At 38.1% G+C, this 27835-nt stretch overlaps 1 protein-coding gene across 2 annotated transcripts in view; it reads right to left on the reverse strand.

The window, feature by feature from the left end:
- Positions 1-27835, reverse strand: part of Vps8 (vacuolar protein sorting 8) — a 221275-nt gene that overhangs the window by 95243 nt on the left and 98197 nt on the right. For both annotated transcript variants that reach the window (XM_068225913.1, XM_068225914.1), the window contains exons 9-11: positions 21128-21241; positions 7827-7945; positions 7381-7727 (exon numbers count right to left, since the gene is read on the reverse strand). In XM_068225913.1, the coding sequence (XP_068082014.1) occupies positions 7381-7727; positions 7827-7945; positions 21128-21241 (580 nt within the window). The remainder of the gene's footprint in view (positions 1-7380; positions 7728-7826; positions 7946-21127; positions 21242-27835) is intronic.

Raw genomic sequence — 27835 nt, forward strand, 5'->3', positions numbered from 1 at the left:
ATTTCACTCATGGATACAGGAATAGATAAGGAAGACCCTAATGCATTTGTTTCTGCTAAAGATGTTTCCATTTGGGGAGAAACTGGGAGGGATGTTTAGAGGAGATTGGATCTTTGGAACACCAAGTTTAAAGAATATAAGTTAACTCAGTGGCAGCTGATGCAGAAAATAAGTTGTGTGCTATAATCTAACCCCCCTCCAAAAAATAAAAATATTTAGAAACATATGCAGTTTTCAAGAGCATCTCCACTGAGTTCTCCATAATGAACAAATACGCAAACAACCCCAACATATATACACATTCCTCACACAGTAACACCTGCAATGACAAAATATTCATGAACTCAGAAACAGAACTTCTTAATGTTACCGAAATCATTGAAATAAAACCAGCAACGTCGTAATGCAAAATTACATGTTTAGTGAAATTTATAAACTAGACATTTTCTAATTAAAGAAAATCACAATATCATGTCCTTATTTTGACAACATAAAAAGTACAATTATTATAGTTCATCAATTTACAAATGTGGCTATGGAATTGGCAAGTTGGGAGTACTAAAAGACCTGGCCAGAACAGCTTTTGGCTACAGTATTTTGTTTTCCCGTTTGCTTTGAGTTGTCCCATCTTAAATAACACCACTGAGTCAAGACGTGCCACCTGCCACCTGCCACCTTCTCATATCGGTCGTTATGCAAGTGTGACTAGTGCTGCCTCTCTGTGATCGAACGAAGAATCGCTGTGAAGTGATGTCTTGGCGGTCTTGGCTGTTGTTTCCACAGCACATTGGAAAAGTTGGGCACACATGCGCAAAAGGCAGAGTTCTTGCTTTCTGGCAAAAATCTTACAAATTCTCGCTGAGCTGTGATCTACACAGCACCCGGCGTGAAGCGCACGACTAATTACCTGGATGAGGGTAGTTGAATGATATACTATTATTTGGCTGATGTTTTTAATGCACTGTATTTGATTGTAGATAATATTTTTAAAGTAATATATTTTTCAAGTAGACAATGTGCTGCAGAACTTCAGCACATAAGGTACGGCTGCCCCTGAGTTAACTGTGAGCAAGAGCAAAACAGCAGTAATGAAAGTTAGCAAGACAAATACACCTCATAATCTCACCCTTGAGGGAGAGAAGATTGAATGTGTGAATACCTTTAAATATCAGGGGAGTACAATATCAAATGATGGAAATGCCAAGAAAAGTGTTGAACAGGGTGCAAGAAGTATCCAACTTCTTTCATCATGCCATGCCATACCATACCTTTATTTCCTTCTACAACACTACAGATTTCTCCATCGGCTACGAAGAGGAAATATAAACAAAATAAACATAAAAAGGTTACACTACTCAAGATTGTCACTGCCCTTTTGCTGTGTCAATACAGTATCCCCTCCCTTGGATAATACTCCCCACCACCCAACAGCTAACATCTTGTTAGGCAGGGGGAGGGGGGCCACTCCATCACCTATTCTCTTCCATTCCTCTCTTTCCCCCTCCCCTCATGGAAACCTGTACTGGGAGAGAGAAACATCTCCCAGGCTTCCCCGTCGGAACGCAAAACGTAGGAGCCTCCCATCGCCCCCCCACACACACACTCCCCTTTCCTTTGTGAATTCAGATCTGACCTACCTTACTTGAGTTAGGTCACTGTCTCTCCTATATTCGTTGACACAGCTAGAAGAATCATCTTGTGAAGCACCTTCACAACATGTCCTTCTGTCTTTACTCTATTCATTTTATATAACAATAAGAAGCAGACATAAAAGACCCCATCATTCGTAACCACTGTTAAACCCTTCACTCCTAAAAAATATTTCCTACACTTAATTCTTAATACACAATTTCCTCACTGCACTTAAATATTTACATACACTACCCACACATTTCCATTCTTTCATAAGCCAGCAAATAATTATTTTGTTCATTACCAGTCTGGCTTAACTTGTTTTTCTGATTCTCACTCAATAACTTTTCTCTCAATCCTTTGGTTTCTTTACACTCAAATATCAGATGGTAATCTGCCCTCACTTCACCTCATAAAATACATACCATTGTATCCTTATTTCTTGTCCATCCCTTATTCTTATACAAACCCATCAACCACAATTAAAAACCACTTCTCGCCGATCTGTCTACGTTACTAACTCTTATCCTACTAGCTAAACTAATCCTATTAAATATGTTTAGTGTTTGTCTTTTCCAGCATTCGTCCCTCCACGTTTGCAGTTTTCCACAAGTCTCTACCACTCGTGCTCAAGTCTTCAGACCACAAGTACCGTAATCCCAGACCTTCCATAATCCTTTGACCTTATTAGCCCAGCATTCACCATACCTACTTGCAATCTGACATTGGAAAGCTGTTTACAACAGTAAGCCATCTTCCCCTCTATTTCTACTTCCATAAACTCCCCGGAAAATACTATTGCGCCAGAACTGGCAGTGCAAAGCGGAACACTCATCACTGTTTTGCTGAATCTACTGGCTATCTGATTTAGCTTATCTCTATCCTTTTCAACCCCCCACACTTGAGCACCATAAAGAACTCTGCTTAGGACCACTGTTTTATAAACCATCCTTTGTGTTTCATACCTTATTCCTGGGAATTTGTTTTCCAAGATTTTTATGACTGACATAGCTGCTACTCCCTTCCACTTAGCTCTTTTGATCTGGTCCTGCATCCCCCTTTTGTATTAAGATATTCAAACTTATACACCTACTCAATTATCTCACCTTGTACTATCCACTTCCTCATCCTCTTTCTCATTTTATTTTTCCGGCCTACCAACACTTCAATCTTGTTACAATTTTTTTCAACGCCCAGTTATTAGCATAAACTTCTTTCATCAAGTACAGAACATAGTATGGGACAAGGTAGTTCCTCAGAGGGCTAAACAGACCATGTTTAAAACTTTTCTCCTGACCATCATGACATATAGTCTCAAGAGTTGCATCATACATAAAAGAGAAATAAGGCAACAGCATGCTTGTAAAATGAAGTTCCTTACATCATCTGTGCAGAAAAAAAGGAGAACAGAATTAGGAATGATCAGATACGAAGAGACCATGGAAGAAAAGCCGAGTGTTGCAAGGTTGAAGTGGCTAGGACACGTTAAGTGGATGCAGGTGACTTGAACTCCAAAAACATATTTTGAGAACATTCTGGGACGAACAATTGGACGCCCTAGAAAAGGTGTTTAGAACAGATATGAGAAGACCTAGAGGAAAGAGGAGAAACATGGGATGCCCTAGAGAGAGAAGCATACCAAGACTATAAAAACTGGAGGCACAATGCTCTAAAACATCCTACTAGGCTTGCTGGAAGGAATTCATGACGATGATTTCAAAGAGAAGCTTAAAGGTGGTTCTGTTGCACAATGGCAATTTACTACTATTCCTGTAGGTCATTCAGTCCATTTAAAAGAATCATATGATACTTTGAATATTCTGCTAGAGACGGTGAGGTGTGTGGAACATAAATGGAGCATGTGTGGTGATCTAAAAGTGCTCTCTATTCTTCTAGCTCAGCAATAGGGATTTACTAAATATCCCTGTCTTCTTTATGAATGGGACAGTAGGGCAAAATCAGAGCATGGGAGCAGAAAAATTTGGCCATACAGGAGCAATTTAGTTCCTGGAGAAACAAATGTGAAGTATGAACCACTGGTTTCTCATTCTAATGTCCTAATAAATTAGGCCTTATGAAACAATTTGTTATTGCTGGGAATAAGGACAGTTTCTTGTTATGAAGTTCCCACAGAAAAGTGAAGCTAAAATAACAGAGGAAGTACACAAATATTGATACTTGGATAGTTGAATAATTAATTATGGCAGAAGTAAGGAAGGCATAAAAGGCAGACTAATACAAGCAAGCAAGCAAGCAAGAAAAGAAATTTGCTCACTTCGAACACTGATACAGGAATTAGAAAGATGTTTTTGAAGACTTTCGTCTGGAACATGGCATTGCATGGAAGTGAAACATGGACAACAACTAGATGAGAAAGAAAGAGAATAGAACCTTTTGAAATGTGGTGTTAAAGAAGAATGCTGAAGGTGGAATGGGTGGATCAAATCACTTTTTATTTTTTTTTATTTTACAATTTGTTTTACGTCACACCAACACAGATAGGTCTTATGATGAGGATGGGAAAGGAAAGGCCCAAGAGTGAGAAGGAAGTGGCCGTGGCCTTAATCAAGGTACAGCCCCAGCATTTGCCTAGTGTGAAAATGGGAAGCCACGGAAAACCGTCTTCAACGCTGCCGACAGTGGGGTTCGAACCCATTATCTCCCGGATGCAAGCTCACAGCTGCGCGCCCCTAACCGCATGGCCATCTCGCCCAGTAATCACAAATGAAGAGATACTGAATTAAATTGGTGAGAAGAGATGATTTGGCAAAATTTGAATGGGAGAAGAAGCGGAATGATAGGATACATCCAGGACTTGTTCAGTTAGTTTTTGAAGGAAGTGTATGCAGTAAGAACAGCAGGGGTAGACCAAGATATGAATATGACAAACAGATTAAAGTAGATGGAGGACATAATAGCTATGTAGAAATGAAAACATCAGCACATGGTAGGATGGCATGGAAGCTGCACCAAACCAATGTATAAAGTGATGACCCCACACACCAGCAATCTGTTAACATAATCTCCCAATACAATAATACAGGAGGCAGTCTAAATAGCACTAACATTGAGACCAATATCATTTGCAACCAGACCACTGCTTACAAAAGTGATGAATCCCCTCCCTGCACCTACTCTTTAACTCTACACCATTCCTAGTTGCAAGGAAAAAAGTAAGTGTATATATTCGATCCTAAAATTGGGTGATCGGACTTTAATTCAATCAGTGTCAAACCTGTATGTAAATGGAATTTAATGGAGGACATATCGAGCCAGAACTTTGCTAAACACAGGAAGATTACATTGGCAAAAGTTTTCCATTGTGTTTACTTTTTTTGTTTTCCACTCTTGTTTACTGAGCTTTTAACAAGTTATTACAAACTTATGAAGGCTGAATGTGTCACTAGAAATTAAATAAAACTCAGAAATGGTTCACCCAAGAAGAGTTCTAGTTTCTCTGTTGTATGTGAGGTAAAACTGAACATAAAAGTCTAAATGACGTAAAATGGAAATGCCTGCACACGGTAGCTGGAACATTATCATTATCATCATCATCATCATCATCATGCACACAGCCTCTTTTCTCAAATTTTGGACTGTTTACCATGAAGTCCTTCATGATTGTAGCCAGATGTAACTCCGATAGTATGATGACTGTCATTCTGACCGAGAAGAAGCAGAGGCAGATCTATAATTTTGCGATAGGAGTAAGGAATGGTATGTTTTACTGTTGCATTTAATTGTAGGTAGAGTCAGAAATAAAAATATTTCGAGTTAGAAGTTCTTTTCTAGATGACCTCCTCTCCAGCTCCATGGCAAAATGGTTAGCGTGCTGAACTTTGGTCACAGGGGCTCCGGGTTCAACTCACGGCAGAGTCGGGAATTTTAACCATCATTGGTTAATTCTGCTGGCACAGGGCCTGAGTATATGTGTTGTCTTCATCATCATGTCATCCTCATCACGACGTGCAGGACGCCTACGGGCGTCAAATCAAAAGACCTGCACTTGGCAAGCCGAACATATCCCCGGACATTCCCGGCACTAAAAGCCATATGCCATTTCATTTCTAAATGACCAAAATAGTCTCACTCGTACTAAATTGTTGAGAAAAAAAAACCAAATATTGTTGTTTTCTTATACTTTAGTGAAACTATAACTATGGAGGATGTTTCACTGCAAAAAGAACAGTTACCTCCTTGAAGATGTTTTCTATTCAGTGACGGATGTTCAGCAGCACCAAGTCATTCAGTCTTGTGATTCATTACAGATCATAGGTAGGTATTCAACTGTCTTAACGTTAAAAACAATTGTTCTGCAGTACTTTTTACCAGTAAAACATGCAGTATAGAAAGTAATTTAATAATGTTGGGATATTCATGCTGAACTTTACAAGGAAAGAGGTTTCAAGAGTGATGAAAATTTGGGTTCCCTCGTGACCCTGTAATAATACGCGGTACACTTCTTCATAAATAGATGCTGTTTATTTATTTTTACTTCCTACAATGATACGCTGCCTAAATCTGACGAAGTATACCATAACACTTTAATATTGAATGTTATGTAACCATGAAGAGTTTTCTAGAGTTAATCCTTCTCGTATGCAGTACTATAGAGGTCATTTCTAACAATTTGGGCAGGGCCTTTAATGGCCAAGACGGCTAAATCTTGGGAATGCCCACACTTTTGAAAAACTCAACTAAGAATTTTGATGTGGTTCCTCTTGCTCCGATGAGAAGTCCTACAATCCTTATACAGGATTTGTTATATGTTGTGTTACTACATTATTTATATCAGAATCAGCAGAATACTATTTTAAAAGAACGAATCTAAGGTCAGGTTCTAAACAGAATCTAGTGGAAACTTTGTTAAGCAGTCCAAATAAGGAAACTATAGAGTGTGGAGAGAGGCAGTCCCCAAAGCCTCCTCTTAAATCCATGTCTGATGATGATCTTGATCTTGCAGTATTCGTACACTCAAACATCCTCACTCCTTAGCATTGGGGATGCAAAGTGACTGGAGGCTATCACACTTTTAGTTTTTGTACAAAATCTATTACAATATTAAATATGTAAATTACATTTTTTTGTTTGTATTATAAAAAAAATAAACCAAAAAAAAAACAGAGGACAAATAACCATGGAGTTGAAAGGTTACAATTTTGAACATGGGATGAAAAGAATTTGTAAAGTGATAGTTGCATTTACGCAGGTATGATTACAAGCATTTTCAACAGAACAAAGCAATTTGAGACAGTACTAAGAAAATCCCCAAAATTGCTATTTTGATGACACATCCCAAGGAAAGTTCTAATAGCACAAATTCAACAGTTCAAATGCATGTGCATGTTCTAACAACTGACACTCTTTTTTTTATTTGTTTCTTCCACTGCTGTTAATTTCTTCTTGAGTATACCTATGAATATTTTGATACTTTTGTCTCTATGTATGATGTATGGCTGTTATGAAGATAAAGTACTTAGCTCTAAGCCTGGCTGTCTTTACCCACAGGAAATAACCTGGTACTGAATTTTAGTGTAGGCTGAGTGAACATGTGCCTCACCGGAAGAGGAAAGTTCATTTCTAAATTACTTTGATTTCCTAATGGGGAATTGAACCCGAGTCCTTCTGAATGAACCGAGATTGCCAGTCCTATTACATAACTAAATAATACAGATTAGATCAATTCAAAAGTAAATAAAAATTAAGTACTAAAGATAAGATTACAAGTGTTCCATAAAGTATACATACCAGTTGCAAGGGCAGCCTGTAGGATTGGCATTAGTTCTCGCAGTGGAGACACATAGTCACACAAGCCACTATTATATACATAAATTATTGCATCATAAAGGCCTTGGGACCAACAAAGGCTCATCACTTGATGGACATCTAATGAACTCACTTCTACATGAACAAGGCAGGCTTCTAAAGCTTGTAGTTTGCCCTCTTTTTCATAGTATTTCACAAATGCTTGCATGACACCAGGTGGTACAGTTCGTAATCGATCGTTAAGAAGCCAAGGTTCCAATGCCTCCAGGAACACTCCTTGTGCTGTTGGAGCAGAGCATGATTCCCAAAGACGGCCAAAGAGGATATCCCTGCCAAAAACATACAGAGATGGTGTACTCAATACAAATCACAGGAATGACTCTATAATGGCATGCATCAAAGTCTATAAGTCATTGTCAGATACTCACATCACATCCAGTTCTATGCAGTACTCTATGCATGCTGGCACTGCCTCTTGATACAGTTCCACACTATCGGCTCCTCCAGCTAAACATTCATCAATGTATGTGCTGAGAATTTCCAAAACCTGAAAACAAACAACTATTTTTAAACTGTAGACCCACCATTCAATCCTCTCCATAATCTGCCATCAGAATTCCTGAAAATGGATCTATACATTTGAAAATCATATGATGAATAACACTAGCCTGCAAAATAATATTTATTTCCTCCAGTAAGAGGTTTAAAAGGTGATCTTATGTAACTTAAGTGTGCTGAGTTCAAATCTACTCTCCGTTCTTCTGTATCACAAAGATTTTTCACAGTGGTCTCATCATTTCCTTTAATATCATGATTCTGATCACATTTCACTAAATTTTGACACCCCGATCTACAAACAAGTGATTTAATAGGTGACCGTAAATGACTAGCTAGAAAAATAAACATTTTTTCTGAAGTCTGAGATGTTATACGTGATTGTAAATAAGTTTAACACACTGAATTCAGTACCAGAATCCAGTTTTCTTACAGTATACAAAACTAACATCATAAAAGTTAGTTTTTGCCTAATAAAGTGCACTGTAAAATAGAAGAAAAACCTTGTACAACAAAACAGATTACCAGCATAATTTTACAGAGCACCACTTGAAGAAAAACTTTTTCCTCGCCTAGGAGGAGGGTTGTGTTGACTGACGTTTATAGCCATGTTGCGTAGTTTACCTCTTTAAGCCCCAACTACCAATAGTAGTAAGCCAACGTCGCTACGTTCCACTGTCCTTGGTACCTTCTTTCCATTTCCTTTATTTGTTGGTGGAATCTTTCAACCTACTCATCACTTAGGGCTCCCAAATTGTCAGGGAATAGTGCAGATGATTGTTCAAGAAATGAAGTTTTAACCTTTTAGGTGCTGAGTTACCAGTTGACTGTTTGGTACCTCAGTGCTGAGGTTTTTATTCGTATGTTAAAAAAAAAAATTGCACAAGCCTCAATTTTTAACTTATTAGTGGGATGATAAGCTTAAAACGTTTATAAATGTTAGTTCTTTATAAATCTAAATGCAAATGGAAAATCCTACATTTATGTTCAATATTATTTTGACAGAAAACAAAATTACACTTTTTTGTGCCCATGCATACATCACCTTTATACACAGTAAAGAGCCCAAAATAAAATATATACATATATTATCATTATATACCGTTACGCCTTTCAGAGTTCAGTCTGCAACCCTTTGTGAATTTACTAAATGTCACGACAATCCTCTATTCGCAACTAGTGCTGTGGCCTCATTTAGTTCTATGCCTCTTATTTTTAAATCATTAGAAACTGAGCCTAACCATCATCGTGGTCTCCCTCTACTTCTCATACCCTCCACAACAGAGTCCATTATTCTCCTAGGTAACCTATCCTCCTCCGTTCACCTCACATGACCCCACCACGGAAGCCAGTTTATGCATACAGTTCATCCAATGAGTTCATTCCTAACTTTGCCTTTATCTCCTCATTCTGATTTTATTATTATTATTGATATATACAGTCGTATCAGCACACACGTTATTAAAACATAACCGGTTTTCGGACACTAAGGTCCATCATCAGTGTTAATATTTAAATTTAACTTCACGTAAGTGTGTCGTCAAAATGAGTTAAAAATGAGTTTAAATTTGTAGCCCTGTTGACATCAACTGTAAAATGAGAAAAAAAGAAAACAAGTGTAAAATTATGAAATCAATACAAGTAAACTTACAATGTTGTTGTAAAAATTTATGGACATACCATGGTAAGGCTGGCTTTCCTTCGTGCTCAGGCTGTTGGTCGAGTACTAACAAGCGTTCAGCTTTAACGACGGAACCGCAATGCAAGCACATGATGTTACGTCACCTCAAGGTTACGTAGTAAGCGCCTGATGTTTACGTCAACTCAAGATTGTAAACAAGATGTTGCTTGCGACTGTTTCATTTAAAATTTTATCTGGTTCCCTTGTCTGTGCTAAAAATATCTCAATGTTTTCACGTGTATTTAATTCAAATCCATAATTACCTTTAAAAATTAACTTCATGTCCTTTTCGATCCCTAAAAAGCTATGGTTATTGTTATAAATGTGTTCCGCAAAAGCTGAATACTTGTTGTACTTTATTGTCTTAAAATGTTCTTGATATCTTTGATTTAAGGTTCGCCCGGTTCTACCTATATAAAACGTTTTACAGTCGTTACATTCTGAGCACACACCTGCCATTGTTCCCACCTGTTTGTACTAGCAATCATTCTCACTACCTTCATGTCTGTTACTTCTAACTTATGAATAGGATATCCTGAGCCTACCCAGCTTTCGCTCCCATACAGCAAAGTTGGTCTGAAAACAAACCGATGTAAAGGTAGTTTTGTCCGGGAGCTGACTTCCTTCTTACACAACACTGTTGATTGCAACTGCGAGCTCACTGCATTAGCTTTACTAAACCTTAATTCAATCTCACTATATTACTATCCTGGGAGAATAGACAACCTAAATACTTGAAATTATCTACCTGTTCCTGCTTTGTATCAACAATCTGACATTCCATTCTGTTGAATTTCTTACCTACTGACAACAATTTAGTCTTCAAAAGGCTAATTTTCATACTATACTCTTTGCACCTATTTTCAAGTTCCAAGATATTAGACTGTAGGCTTTCGGCACAATCTGCCATTAAGACCAAGTCGTCAGCATAGGTCAGACTGCTTACTACATTTCCACCTAACTGAATCCCTACCTGCTACTTTATACCTTTCAGCAGAAGGTCCATGTAAACTACGAACAGCAGAGGTGAAAGATTACAGCCTAGTCTAACCCCTGTAAGTACCCTGAACCAAGAACTCATTCTACCATCAATTCTCACTGAAGCCCAATTGTCAACATAAATGCCTTTGATTGATTTTAATAATTTACCTTTATTTCCATAGCCCCCAGTATGGCGAACATCTTTTCCCTCGGTACCCTGTCAGATGCCTTCTCTACATCTACGAAACAAACACAATCGTCTAATCCTCTCTTAGTATTTTTCAATTACCTGGCACATACTGAAAATCTGATCCTGACAGCCCCTCTGTGGGTTTTTTTTTTTTTTTTGCTAGGGGCTTTACGTCGTGCCGACACAGATAGGTCTTATGGTGACGATGGGATAGGAAAGGCCTAGGAGTTGGAAGGAAGCGGCCGTGGCCTTAATTAAGGTACAGCCTCAGCATTTGCCTGGTGTGAAAATGGGAAACCACGGAAAACCATTTTCAGGGCTGCCGATAGTGGGATTCGAACCTACTATCTCCCGGATGCAAGCTCACAGCCGCGCGCCTCTACGCGCACGGCCAACTCGCCCGGCACTCTGCGGTCTGAAACCACACTGGTTTTCATTCAACTTCCTCTCAAACACTGATTGCACCCTCCATTCCAAGATGCCACTGAATACTTTGCCTCATATACTGTACTAATCAATGAGATACCTCGATAGTTGTTGTAATCCTTCCTATTGCCTTGCTTATAGATAGTTGCAATTACTGCTTTGGAATGTTGTGTGTTAAGGAAGGAAGATTGAGGACATCACAAACACCCAGTCCCCAGGCCAGGGATATTAATCATTACAAATAAAACACCCCGACCCGGTTGGGAATCGAACCTGGGGCTGAAGGGTGACAGGCGGACACGTTGCCCCCTACATGAAGATACCTTACCAACACTCCATGTTAATCTTACTACTCTATGAAGCCATTTCATCCCTGCCTTCCCACCACTATATTTCACCATTTCAGGTCTAATGTCATCTATTCCTGCTGCTTTGTGACAATGGAGTTTATTTACCATCCTTTCCACTGCCTGAAGCATAATTTCAGCAACATCATTTTCCTCATCCCCATGAGCTTGACTGTTTGCACCATTAAAATGATTTCCTAAAATCTGTATGCAACTAATACATGTTACTCCTTACAAGTACATATGTTGATATTTTAAAGTATCTAAACCCGGAATGTGGTGAGAGCTCAATGTTTTCCACCGGTTATTTGTGATACTGATTTGTTCAACCAGCTGCACTACCTCCACTGGCACAAAAGTTTTAGAAAAATCAATGAATTTTAGGGTTGTCATCAAACACTACTGGGATCCCAGAGTCTGTCACAGTTCAGCGTTCAGTCTGCAAGCCTCTGTGAATTTACTAAATGTTGCCACAATCCTCTATTTGCAACTAGTGCTGTGGCCTCATTTAGTTCTATACCAAGGATTGCATGAGGATGTGGCAATGGAAACTTTACATGATGGCTGCCACTGACCCACTCTAAGTTCATCCACCACCACTACTGTTAATACAGGGGGATTAGCAGAAACGTGTCAGTAGCTGCTCCCCTGGAGTTCAGATGCAACCTGAAGGATTTCAGTGGCATTTCATCCACTTAGGAACCTTCACCCTCCTGAAGAAGGTCATCCAGCCAAAGCTGTTGGCTCCCTCAGATTGTTAAATTATTTCCAGCCGCCTATCACTCGGCACTCAGACATTGGCTGTATGGTCTACTCCATTACCGTAGCAGGATATCCTGGCCAGACGTGAATTTTTGTAACATAGATACTTAATTTATATTTTGTAATAAAAACCAACATCTTAATTGAAATAAATATATGATATAAGTTTTATATATTCCGTATTGACGTTCCATCTTATCAATACAAGATTTAAAGTTCAATGGTATTTCATAATTAAAATACTAGTACTAGTTTCAACCCTTTAATTGGGTCAGCCTCAGCTGGATACATACATTCTTAAATACAACAAATAGCACTGTTAATAAAATACTAGTACTAGTACTAGTACTAGTACTAGTTTCAACCCTTTAATTGGGTCAGCCTCAGCTGGATACATACATTCTTAAATACAACAAATAGCACTGTTAAATAAATATCCAAGCTGTTGTTTATAAAACATTCACTATGGCTGTTAAAAGTTTCTTGTATGCACCAGCTGTTGTTAACTGTCCTTCATAGATAGTACGAAGATTTATGATTAAACCATGTAGAAATATAGTATATACAGTGCTGTGTAACTCAGATTAATGCAGGAGTTGTACGTTACATTATAATACGAAGTTGGCCTGAGGGAACATCCTAGGTTGCTATGAAGATACTTGTAAAATTGAAAACTGTTGTCGGTTAAGGAATTGTCAATATGTATATCTATTGCAAGTCTGGATTAGAGTGAATGGGTGGATGTCTAAAAAGAAAGAAAACTAAAGTTGAAGAATGCTATAACAAATACAAACCAACGAAAAAATATCAACATTTAAACTTACTCCATCAGTTCCCTGTGGACCTGCTCCCAGTGGCTGTGTTTGCAGTGCACCGAATGCCATCCATTGCTCGGGATGAGCTATTACTTGGAATGCCAGAGGAAGGGAAGGTGAGGGGAAGCAGGTGAAGAAGGCTGTTGAGAGTGTTTGTAGTGTTGATTAGCAACTTTTTGGAATAAGAATTAGCAATTAAAAGGATAAAAGTGATGAATAAAATGTTTGTTTTTTCCTGTCATTTCATTTAAATTACGGTTCGGGTTAGCATCCTGATCTCAATGTATGAAGCATTCCTCGATATTAAGCAAGGTGCCTTTTTGTGTAATTCTTAAAAATTTTAAATCCTTTTCGATAGTGCAGAAATTAAGTTCAAAATCAGCCATATGTTGTCCTATTGCAGAGAAACGGTTCTGTTTTAATGCATTAGTATTTTAAAGGTAGCAAGTATTAAAACTTCTACCAGTTTGACCTATATAACTGGAGTCGCAACTGGAACACACTAATCTATAAATACCCGAGTAGTATCATTTATTAGAGTTATTGACTGATTTTGAATTGTAGAAAATGAAGGAGCTGTTATTGAAAATTTTTAAGGCTATTTTGAGATTGTGTTTCTTAAATGAATTGGTGATATGATGGATACTTATTAATATTATTGAGAGTGAATGTTCAGAATTAATTTTTAGATTTGGTCTCTTTAATTAATTTTAATAATAATGTTATTTGCCTTACGTCCCACTAACTACTCTTTTACAGTTTTTGGAGACGCCGAAGTGTCTGAATTTAGTCCTGCAGGAGTTCTTTTACGTGCCAGTAAATCTACCTACACGAGGCTGACATATTTGAGCACCTTCAAATACCACCGGACTGAGCCAGGATCGAACCTGCCAAGTTGGGGTCAGAAGGCCAGTGCCTTAACCGTCTAAGCCACTCAGCGCGGCTATATTTAATTTTGAAAATTAATTTATTCACAAATTTTTTACTTTAATCGTTACTTCTAGCTATTTGTATGGATTATGTTTAATTCTTTATTAAGCTTTTCATGGGATAATGGAACTTTGAAAGCTCTGTAAACCATGGTATAGTTGGCTCTGTTTTGAGGATTAAGGTGTGGTGAGTCCCGTTTTATGGTGTTTATACTTGGGGTGGGTTTCTGGTAGATGTTACAGGATAAATAATTATCGTTCCTAGTAATTGTTAGGTCAAGATAATTCAATGGGTGGTTTGATTCCATTTCTATAGTAAATGTTATGTATCTAATGTGTTCAGCTGATCTGAAATGGAATTATTGTTACTGAAATGTTCATCTACTATTGGAGAACCATCGTGTATATGTCTAGTCACAAAAATGTTATTAATTTTCATAACTTCGGAATTTTCCAAGTTATACAAATAAATCTCTGCCAAGATCCCCGAGGCTGGCAATCCCATGGGAAGGTATGCTGCTGAAGTAAAATTAGTTATTACTGAGGGAAAATTTTAATATAGTTAGAAATTCTTCTATCTCCATTGAGCTTAAATTACTATGCTGTTTCAAATTAATTTTCATTAAAGTTATAGTTTCTTGAACAAGAATGTTTGGGTACATATTAGTAATGTCATAAAAAATTAATGAATGCTGAGGTTGATTTTTAACTTTTTAGCAATGTTGCAAAATTCGATGGTATTTTTTAGTTTTCTTATAAAGGAAGACATAGCATCTATTTTTTTGTTTTTTTGTTACTGGCTTTATGTCGCACTGACACAGATAGGTCTTATGGCGACGATGTGACAGGAAAGAGCTAGGAATGGGAAGGAAGCGTCCGTGGCCTTAATTAAGGTACAGCCCCAGCATCTGCCAGGTGTGAAAATGGGAAACCATGGAAAACCATCTTCACGGCTGCCGACAGTGGGGTTCGAACCTATTATCTCCCGAATACTGGATACTGACTGCACTTAAGCGACTGCAGCTATCGAGCTAGGTAAGCATCTATTTAAATGTTCTGAATAAACTGTGAGGTTTTATAAGTGAGGCTAGGTCTGAAATTTATTATGGGTATCATGAATATTTAAATAAAACTCAACAATTTCTTTTTCAGACAATATATTCAAAATTATTATGAAAGATCCTAACAACAAAATTCAAAGAAACCTCAAAATAATACGTAAAAAACCAATTTTCTCCTTAACGAACAGAAACCATCCAAATTAATTACAATGAATCTGAGACATGGTATATCCAAGGCCTTTTCCAAGATCTACGAAGCCATGAGACCCAGACCTAACCCCACTTATAAAATCTTCACAATTTATAAAAAAATATTAAAAAAAGATGCTGCATTGTCCTTTCTAAGAAAACTGTAAAAAAAAAAAATACCATAGAATTTTGCAACATTACTAAAAGCTTAAAAATTCAACCTCATAATTTTTTAACTTTCTATGACGTCACTAATATGTACCCAATGAAAATTAATTTGAAAGTAATTTTTAGAAGTTGCTTTACGTTGCACCAACACAGATAGGTCTTATGGCAACGATGGGACAGGAAAGGGTTAGGAGTGGGAAGGAAGTGGCTGTGGCCTTAATTAAGTTTGCCGCTATCTCCCGAATACTGGGTGCTGGCCACACTTAAGAGACTGCAGCTACCAAGATGGGCACAACATAGTAAATTAAGCTCCATGGAAATATATACTGCATATATATTTTTTTTTCAAATGGCTTTACGTCGCACCGACACAGGTAGGTCTTATGGTGACAGTAGGATAGGAAAGTATCTTAATTATGGTACAGCCCCACTATTTGCCTGGTGTGAATCAAGAATCTTTATAAGCCAATAACCAAATACAATGAAACAGGCTCATGAACTGATAATAATTCAGTACTTAATATTAACAAGGCTAAATGTTTTATTAAAAATACTAACATTATGCATTTGTATAAATTCAGAGGTATTTTAAAATGGATTTTCTATTAATCAATCACACAATTTCCTTTTAAAATTGCTTAAAGGGGTGGTCGTGCAGAATGTGGTAATTTATAACATAACTTTAAACAACTGATTTTATATGTGTGAGCAGCTTTTGACAGCCTATGAACTGGAATGTCAGTCTGCTTTGCTCTGAGTATCATGAAGGTGAATGTTTTCCCTGGTACTGAATTTACTGATGTTGCTTTTAATATATGTCAAAGAGACATAAATATACAAATGTATAATTGTCAGTATTTTAAGCTTAATGAAGAGAGGTCGACAATGGGCAACTGCACCAGCCTTACACATTGTGCGGACAACCTTTTTCTGTATTAGAAGAATATCGTATACGTAAGAAGAATGCCTTAATAACAACAGCCCATAGGTAATGTGTGACTGGAAGAGATCAAAGTATGCCATCCCAACTAAATCCCTCAATTTCTATATAAAATAGGTCACTCGTATTTTTTTTTTTTTTTTTTTTTTTTTTTTACAAACATGATCATTGTGTGTTTCCCAGTCCAATTTGGCATAAATATGAAAACCCACGAGTTTGAATGAATGACTTTCAATATCTTTGGACAAACCTAGTGTGAGATATCGAGTTATCCTGATTGCACAATAGCCTAATGGATGAAAATCAATGCATTGCAGTTCCAAGAGCTTTCTGCAACATTTAATGCAAACCTGAGATGCTCTGGTGTTTTGTAATTAACGTATCGTCCGCATAGGATATAAAAGCATGAGCAGTGACATTTGGCAATAAATCATTGATTGCCAGAATTAATAATAATGGACCGAGGGCAGAGCTCTGTGCCACAAGGCCGCTACGGAAATGGGAAATCACGGAAAAGCACCTTCAGGGCTGCTGACAGTGGGGTTCGAACACACTCTCTCCTGAACGCAAGCTCACAGCTGCACCCCCCTAACTGCACGGCCAATTCGTACGGTCCCATAGAAATAGAAGAATTTCTAACTATATTAAAATGTGTCAATAACTACCTTTGCTTCAACATCAATATTTATCAGCAACATGGGCTTCCCATGGGATCGCCCTCTTCAGAGATCTTGGCTGAGATTTATTTGGATACCTTGCAAAATTCCAAAATTAATGAAATTAGTAACATCTTTTCTTGGACTAGACATGTAGGTGATGTTTTTGCAATAGTAGATGAATGTTTCACTAATGGTAATACCATTTCAAATCAGCCGAACACCTCAGATCCACACATGAAATTTACTTCTATGGAAACTGAATCAAACAACTCACTGAATTATCTTGATGTAACAATTACCAGGCATGATAATTATTTCTCCTGTAACATATACAGGAAACCCATATTCACAGAACTCACTAAAATACAGATCAAAGATAACACGTTGTGGAAACTTGTGCATCAATGTGAAGTCACAGGTGACATACACAGCAGACTCGTGCAGTCTGTGATTGACGTCAGTGAGTGCTGGTCCTACCGGCAAGTGATACCATTGTATGAGGATGCGGCGATGGAAACTTTACAGGGTAGGATGCACTCGTTATAAATACCATAAAACGGGACTCAGCACACCCTAATCCTCAAAACAGAGCCACTTCCTATACCATCGTTTAAAGAGCTTTCAATGTTCCATTATCATGTGAAAACTTTAATAAAGAATTAAACAACATCCATACATAAACCCAAGTCTAGCTTAGTTAAGGAGGCAAATTCTAAAAACGAATTCTCAACATTCACTTTCAATAATAATAGCATTCTTCATATCACTCATTTATTTAAGAAACACAATATCCAAATAGCCTTAAAAACATCTAATAACTCCTCCATTTTCCACAATTCAAAATCAGTCAATAACTCTTAACAAATAGAAACTTCTCAGATATTTATAGATTTAAGTGTTCCAGTTGTGACTCCAGTTATATAGGTCAAATGGGTAAAAGTTTTAATACTCGCTACCTTGAACATACTAAGGCATTAAAACACAACCATTTCTCTGCAATAGGACAACATGTGGCTGACATTGAACATAAATCCTGCACCATCGAACAGGATTTAAATTTTTAAAGGTTTACATAAAAAGGCACCTTGCTTAACATCGAGGAATGCTTCATACATGGAGATCAGTATGCTAGCCCAAACCATAATTTGAATGAAATAATAGGAAAAAAATAATTTATTTAACACTTTTATCCTTTGAATTGCTAATTCTTATTCCAAAAAGGTTGCTAATCAATGCTACAAACACTCTCTTCAGCCTCCTCCACCTGCTTCCCCTCCCCTCACCTCCCACTGGCATTCCAAGTAATAACTCACCCCAAGCAGCAGATGGCACTCTGTGCACTGCAAACACAGCCACTGGGAACAGGCCCACATGGAATCGAGGGAAGAAGTTTAAACATTGATCTTATTTCGCTGGTTTCTATTTGACACAGCATTTTTCAACTTTAGTTTTCTTTCTTTTCAAACATCCTCCAATTCGCTCCAAATCAGACTTGCAATAGATTCCTGAACTGGCAACAGTTCTCAATCTTCATAACAACCTAGGATGTTCCCTCAGGTCAACCTCATATTTTACTATAATGAACTACACCTGCATTAAGCGGAGTTACACAGCACTGTATATACTGTTACAAATAAAACAGCATCTGTTTTATTAATGACTCAACAAATGTACACATGCAAATATACACACACAATTCTAACCAACCATGAATGGCCACACTTACTAATTGCTGTCTGTTTACAAGTCTCTTCCTTATGGCACAGCAGGCAGTCCGGCCCATTGCTATTACCTGGGGACGACTAATTCTTACTTTCACTTTCACAAGTCCAGTCACCTCATACAGTAGCTGTGTATAGACTTCTGGATTTGAACACAGGGCTATGGGCTACACAATAATAATGTTACTGGCTTTACTAACTACTTTTACAGTTTTCGGATACGCCGAAGTGCCGGCATTTAATCCCGCAGGGGTTCTTTTAAGTGCCAGTAAATCTACCGACATGAGGCTGGCATATCTGAACACCTCAAATAACCACCGGACTGAGCCAGGATCGAACCTGCCAAGTTGGAATCAGAAGGCCAGCGCCTCACCTGTCCGAGACGGGCTACACAACACACAATGACTATTCCAGTCCAGTAATTCACACAGTCACATGCAGTGAACAACTAAACAGCAATGGCTCAACAGTAGTCAAGAGCAGGATGATACAACAGCAAATATCAACACAGGTCCAATTACCCTCACACACACAGCAGCTTCCCTTGCTCATTCATGGTGGTCCTCAGTCCACAGAAAGACACGAACACACAGTAATCTCACGCAGTACACAGTTTTCCATTCAGCACGCGTCATTAGCTAAGCCACTCTCTGAACTCTCCGATACCAGCAACAGCTCCTCGTTTAGACCTCGGTGGGACACTAGCGACAGCCAATACCTTTGTCACCCTCAGCCCAGCCACGGAACCCAACTCATTGAGTGTCACACTGACTCCACCACAGAGCCCAACACTGACTGTCTGCGGCTAGCCTGCCTTTTTATAGCTCAGGTGATGTGCACCAAAATATTCGTGATTTGGCCAGAGACGGAATATTCCTGTTACATCTCCAAGAAACTTGCAGGTAAGCCAGCCCATAAGAACAATACATGGAAATGCCAGCCATGCCCTCCAGGCCAGCTGGAAGCTCCTTGGTCGGCTGACTCACTACTTCCTTCCCAGAAGTACCGAGAGGGGCTACCGCAGCATTGGCACGTAACAACACTATATTTCTACACAGTTTGAGCATAAATCTTCATATTATTTATGAAGGACAGTTCACAACAGCTTAAGGTACTTTTAACAACCATAGTGAACATTTTATAAACAACTGTGATATTTTTAAAAATTATTCTTTAACAATTTTTAACAATTTTTACATGAGAATTCTATTTTTAGTACTTAAAAATTTAAATAGCTAGCCGAGCATGACCCAATTAAAGGGTAGAAACTAGTGCTAGTATTTTAAATATAAAATATAATTGAACTTTAAGGGTGCTATTCATAAACCTTGCCTACTCCTGTCGAACAGCATGAATGGGTCTGCTCAAGCCTTTACTTCCCCATACGACGGACGAATCACCATCAACAGCGTCACATGCCCTCACTCCATATAAGCAATATGGAGAGGTTTGAAACATAATCCAGGATTTTGGCACGTAATCTGGTGATTAGAAATTGTATACCACCACCTCCCCTGTCCTGCCAGCCAACATTCTGATAGTAAAACTATTTTCGACCTACGGGACTCGAACCAGCTAACCACGGTGCCAGACCATGATATGAACTCAATGCCTTAACGATCATGGCCACCATGCTAACTGACTTATGCATGTTATACAGTGTATTACTGCAGATAATAGACAAATACAATTCAAATAGTTATTTGAGGAAATTAAGTACTGTAATATCGCGAAACTTTATCGCTGCTCATCTTTCTTCTTCTTCGGCAGGAAACTTTACGTAGTGAGGTAAGAGTCTAGCGGCCTATTGTTTGCATGCTCATATAGGTTAGGACGCACTACTTTATCAGATCTCTTGTATTGGTCTTTGTAAAACAATATCTATTCGTAAAACTGATATCGTTGTACTTCAGGAAGATAATCAGTCGTATTTCATACATTTTCATATGTCTTCTCATCTCCCTTATTTCGCGAAGTAACCGCAACTTCACGTACGACCTCCATGTTAAAGAAGTCAGTCCTCAGTTAAACTAACTGTGGAGCACGATTGAAGTTAGTCCGGACTAAAGCCGGATCATCCTCGGACAAACGGGGAAAGTCATCTATGAATAAGAGAAATGTTCGTCCGCTCTTAGTTCATAATTGGTATGGCTTTAGTCTGGACTAAGCAGAACTATGAATAGCACCCTAAATCTTGTATTGCTCAGGGGGATCATCACCTGGTTTGAATTATAGATTGAGCCATAAATATATCATTCATACAATACAAGAGAGATTCTTTCAAATGAAGTTGAAAAGTACTTACCTTGTCTCGAGCTATTTCTTTTCGTTTGTGTTTTGGGCCCTTGAGTCCTACAACAGCCTTGGCACGATCTTGGTAAAATGCCATTCCCAAGGCAAGAGCATCCAGATATCTATTCTGCATTACAAGAAAGATAACAGTCTTGACAAGATATAACATAAGAGAAAATGAAAATAACACTTTTCCCTCATAAAAGATCTTGTTTAAACTATCAGCAAGATAACAGATAGCATGGATGTGAACAAAATAAATATAAATAATCTGCTTCCCAACACATAATATGTTTAACAGTAACATTACAATGAAATTTAATTCACTCAAATATTGTCTGAGGCATTGAAGATGACTTAAGTATCAGTCACAAACAAATCAATCAAAACACGAAAAGGCAAAGCAATATATGCATATTTTATAAAACAGATACTCAGAATGTACCCAGAGCTGTAGCCACATTTTAAATGCAAATTATGAAATTGTCATTAAATCAACAGGTTTCGTGATGGAAAAATGAATGTAAAATATAATCTTACTGTTAAATACCTGTATATGGTTATTCAAGAAGTCTACTTCTTCACTGCTAATTTGGAATAAATTGAATGTAGAATTAAATAAAAGTGAAAAGAAAGAAGCTTTTCTTAAGAAACGGCTTTTCAGAGTTGAATTTTGAGTTACTTAGTGAATATTGTGGTACTATAATTTGGAAAAGGCCTAAATTGTTATTCTAGACCAGGTACTACTACTACTACTAAGTAAGGCTCTGCCTTAAGTATGCACACTGCTCACTCAAAACAGCGCGTCAAAGTAGGGATCGAATAGCTGAAATACTATGATATCCAATGTGTTACGTACCAGCTATATCAGAAAATGTATGAACCAGAGGAATGGCATGCTAAAGAAGAAATTTTTTCTAACTCCCCGGCTATTTCCTGCCAATATTCAGTCAGGCCTTTATACTCGGTACGCAGCAATAATCCCATCTATCGGAGTTGAGAGGCAGCATAAGAGGCAAAGAACATCACAATAAACAATGGTCAATGTAATGTTATTGTTGATCAATGTTAATGCACTTTCGATATTATAGGCCTTTAGCACAGGGTAGGGTGGCATGGAGAGCTGCATCAAACCAGTCTATGGACTGATAACTCAAACAACAACAACAACAACAACACAGGCCTTCACATTTCGTTTTCTTCCGACTCTGAAATACCACTCTTATGATAGTCGGTACGGTAAAACTGAATAAAAAAATAAATGATCGGAAATTGAATTCTCTATAACTTTTTTATATAGTACTTTTCGATAGGACCAATAACACTGGTATTTAAAAATTACATTTTAGGCACCTTCCCCTAAACTACAATTTCATCCAGGATGAATAAAATTGTTTATAGCTTAGACTGTAGTTTCTTATGCCCCGACTCTATACACCGATTTTCATTAAATTCTGTTAACCCATTTTCTCGTGGCTCGGCGTTGATATGGACTTAGCAACAAAAGTACAAATTCATGAATATCCGTGTTATCATAGCCGGTACGGTAAAAATGTATAAGACATAAATGGACGGAAATTTAATTCTCTGTAACTATGGTTATGTAGTATTTATCGATACGACAATTAATAATATAAATATTTGAAAATTATATTTAGGCCTTCCCCTAAACTACCATTTCACTCAGCATAAATAAAATTACTTATAGTTTAAATAGTAGTGGCTCATTCTCTGACTTTGCATACCAATTTTCAATGAAATAGGACCACTAATAACGTAAATATTTAAAAATTAAATTTTAGGCCTTCCCCTAAACTACCATTTCACTCAGCGTGAATAAAATTATTCATAGGCAAGATTGTAGCGACGTATTCCTCGACTTTGCATACCAATTTTTATGAAGATAGGACCACTAAAAACAAATATTTGAACACTTTTTTTTTTTTTTTTTTTTTTGCTAGTTGTTTTGCGTCGCACCGACACAGATAGGTCTTACGGCGACGATGGGACAGGAAAGGGCTAGGAGTAGGAAGGAAGCGGCCGTGGCCTTAATTAAGGGACAGCCCCAGCATTTGCCTGGTGTAAAAATGGGAAACCACGGAAAACCTTTTTCAGGGCTGCCGACAGTGGGGTTCGAACCTACTATCTCCTGAATACTGGATACTGGCCGCACTTAAGCGACTGCAGCTATCGAGCTTGGTAAAATTAAATTTTAGGCCTTCCCCTAAACTACCATTTCTACGAGTGTGAATAAAATTATTTATAGCCTACATTGTAGCGACTTATTCCCCGACTTTGCATACCGATTTTCATTAAATTCTCTTTGGCCATTTTCTAGTGATGCGCGTACAGACAGACAGACAGACAGACAGACAGACAGACAGACAGACAGACAGACAGACAGACAGACAGACAGACAGACAGACAGACAGACAGACAGACAGACAGACAGAAATTACGGAAAAGTAAAAAGTGCATTTCCTGGTTACTGTGGACATGACCAACACAGAAATACCATTCTTTTCAAATTCTGAGCAATGTACAGACAAAACTCTTATTTTATATATATACTAGCGAATGTACCCGTGCTTCGCTACGGTATTCTACATTGTATTCGAATATCGAAGTAAATAGTGTACATGCAGTAAATAAGATTATTTTAAAATTGCATGTCTCTTAGCGTTATCCGAGAAAGAGCATGGGAAGGTCCCAGTACGTTGTTTCCAATGTAAAGTGTTTGTTACGGATTTGTGATATAACGGCAGGCTCACTTGCCTACTGGCATTCAAAATCGAGTTGGGAAGTTTACATTATAATTGCAGGCCCCATTGCCTACTACGCGGACAGAATCTATTTGGGGAGTTTTCGTTAAAATGGCAGCCCCCCTTTCCTACTTCCAGACAGATTAAGTTGAGGAGTTTCTATTATAATGGCAGGCAATTACCCTACTATCACTCGAAATTGAGTTGAGCAGTTATCATTATAATGCCAGGCCCATTTTCCTACTGCCAGCCAGCTTACTGCCAGTCACACCAAGTTGGTGAGTTTCCATCAAAATAGCAGGCCACTATGCCTAATGCCGGTCACATTTTAGATGAGGACATTTCTTTATAATGGCGGGCACCCTTGCCTACTGCCAAACACAATCGGGTAGGGGAGTTTTAAACAAAACTGCATGCTCACTTGCCTTCTGCAAGTCAAATCGAGAAGTGAACTATTCATTACAATTGTAGGCCTTCCTTACTAATGACAGTTACGCAGGAGTTGGAGAAGGAACCCTTTCCTACTGCCAGTCAAAGTCGGTGTTGGGAGTACTGATTACAATAGCAGACCCACCCTTTCTCGATCGCTACACATCGACATCAGTGAATATATATAGATCGACATACGAAAGTATATGCGTGTTAAAAATATTGAAGACCTTCATTTACAGATTAACTGCTACTAAACGTACGTCATATCTACAAAGGATTATACCATAAGACACGCCGGATTTAGTGGCCTAAATACCTGGTCCTATGATATGTCATCTATTCTTGGGTCAGATTGAGTTAGAAACGTGGAACAGGGTAAAGTTTTTGTAAGATTATCTCACATTACATTACTTTTCGGATAATTATGTGACAGCTACATACATAGCATTTGGCTCACATATGGCTACTGGGTGGGCCAATTTTCGTGAAGAGTTTGATGATTCTGTATTTCATATAAGTAACTGAAAGTATGAATTATGCATGTGAAAATTCCAAATTGACTTAACATCGATTAATAGAGAAAAATCAAACGTAAAAGGGATACAGATACGGCAAAAAGTCATAAGACCAAGGTTGTAGATCATTCCAAATTGAACGAATATTGTGCAATCCGTTATGTGATAGGAATTTCCGAAGGTCTGCACCATCATAAAAATTGCCTGCATATTTCTATATTCTTCGCGGATAAAAAGTGAAAAATTTAATGATCTAGGATGTTTTCCGTTCGTTACAGGCTAAAACGTATAATTTTGTCAAATTTCAATTATCTTCTTTTTCTTCTGGCAGATTATGCCGCAATCTGGATTTTGGGTGAGGCGGGTAAAAATTAGGACTTTCAGGAAACTAAACCAAAAATTATGGAGATGGTCATTATTACCCCTTAAACGGAAAGCTGTACGAAAATTTCGCCAAAATAGTCAGTGTAGAGGCACACAGTCGTTACGATTTGATTTATATAGATAAGGAATCTGCTCCATGTAAAACACCTTTTGGGCTATGTCCGCTGGACTTAACCTGCAAAACTGACCATTCATGATATCTCCCTTATTAATCCTCCTTACGAAAAAATGCACATGAAGAAAAAGTTTTAGAGGTGGAATTCCATCACGTTTGGTCGATTTCCAGTCAGGTTGGTCTTGTTCTGTATACATTGTGGAAGAGTAAAATCACCATATCGGTTCCCTATAAACCGCCAGTCCATTCCGGAACATGAAATATTATTTACGTTTAAAACCTACCTTTGGACAGATGGATGCTAAATATAAATTTTGGTTCGAATGTCTTCAGTAATTTTCAAGTTGTAAGGAATACGCTTTACACGCACCCGCTCGTGAGTTAAGTCCGATGGGACTTGTACAGAAAAACGGTCCGTTAATGATGTCTCCCTTATTAGTCCTCGTATCGAAATGATGCACATGAGAAAAAAGGTTTAGAAATTAATTTCTACCAAGGCAGGTAGATTTAAATTAACGTTGGTTGTGTATATTTTGTGGAAGTGCAAAATCACTGTTTCGGTTTCGTATAAACCCCCACTCAGTTCAGAGATTTAGAAACAATATTTGCCCTAAAACCTATCAAGGACAGGTGTATTCTAAATATGAATCTTGGTGGAAATACATCCAGTAGTTTGTAGCACTCGCGTACATACGGCGTAATTAAGGAAGAAAATAATACAGTTAAGAAAGTTGAAAGTAATAGAAAATGGGTTATAACTGAGGACAGTCGGATAACGACAAATATGTAAATGCCAAGTTAATGTATTGGAAAATCAAATGCCCCTCAATAAATTATGCTAGTGTGAGTTATGGATATAATAAAGCGGTAACAGAGGAGAAATTTAGGTCCAGTGATTCCTAGGTAAACAAATAAGAAGAAGATGACTAATGGTGTTATTACTTAATCTATTCGAGGGCGGTTATAATATCCAACGATATTCCGCCAATATCCCGCAGATAGGCCGATTGACGCCTCTCTTGCCTTCTACCCAAGGAACAACCACGAATTTAAAAGCATGATGAGGAAAATGGCAATACGTTCCTTCCCTGCCGGCATGCAGTCAGAGACGTTGCCATGGTAACCTGTAGGTTCGTTGTCGGTCTGTCGGTCACTCAATGCAGAGCATGATACCAGCGGAAAATTGTAAATTTCTCCGTCATGTGAAGAGTAAGGTAAATTGTGAACGTAACAAAAGTTGTTTATAATGAAGAGACGTTTCACGTACGGTAAACGAAGTTTACAGAAAATCAATAGTATAAGAGAAAATGGGGGAAAACCATTCTGGCTTTCCTATAAACCCCCGTCTATTGAAGGATTTTAAAATGATATGCATATTGAAACCTTCCCCGGTATGAGTATACTCTAAATATGAAGTTTGGTTGAGATCTATTCAGCCGTTTCGACGTGATTGTGGAGAAACCATTCTGGTTTTCCTATAAACCCCCCGTGTATTCAAAGATTTTAAAATGATATGCATATCAAAACCTTTCCAGGGATGAGTATACTCTAAATATGAAGGTTGGTTGAGATCTATCCAGCCGTTTCGACGTGATGGTGGAAAAACCATTCTGGTTTTCCTATAAACCCCCCGTGTATTCAAAGATTTTAAAATGATATGCATATCAAAACCTTCCCCGGTATGAGTATACCCTAAATATGAAGTTTGGTTGAGATCTATCCAGCCGTTTCGACGTGATGGTGGAACAGACAAACAGACAAACAGACAGACAAACAGACAAACAAACAGACAAACAAACAGACACGAAACGTAAAAACCACCGATTCGGTCTTGAGTTGACCTAAAACGGTTAAATATCTGAAAAATTGGCAAAACAAAAGAAATTACAGACAGCGGACCCCCTACAATTTTATTTATATAGACTAGCGAATGTACCCGTGCTTCTCTACGGTATTCTACATTGTATTCGAATATCGAAGTAAATAGTGTGCATGTAGTAAATAAGATTGTTTTAAAATTGCATGTCTCTTAGCGTTATCCGAGAAAGAGCATGGGGAGGTCCCCGTACATTGTTTCCAATGTAAAGTGTTTGTTATGGATTTGTGATATAACGGCAGGCTCACTTGCCTACTGCCATTCACAATCGAGTTGGGAAGTTTACATTATAATTGCAGGCCCCATTGCCTACTATGCGCACAGAATCGATTTGGGGAGTTTTCGTTAAAATGGCTGCCCCCCTTTCCTACTTCCAGACAGATTACAGTTTTTATTATAATGGCAGGCAATTACCCTACTATCACTCGAAACTGAGTTGTGCAGTTATTATAATGCCAGGCCCATTTTCCTACTTCCAGCCAGCTTACTGCCAGTCACACCAAGTTGGTGAGTTTCCATCAAAATAGCAGGCCACTATGCCTAATGCCAGTCACATTTTAGATGAGGACATTTCTTTATAATGGCGGGCACCCTTGCCTACTGCCAAACACAATCGGGTAGGGGAGTTTTAAACAAA

This window comes from Anabrus simplex, chromosome 2, assembly GCF_040414725.1.
Source record: "Anabrus simplex isolate iqAnaSimp1 chromosome 2, ASM4041472v1, whole genome shotgun sequence".
NCBI classification, from domain to species: domain Eukaryota; kingdom Metazoa; phylum Arthropoda; class Insecta; order Orthoptera; family Tettigoniidae; genus Anabrus; species Anabrus simplex.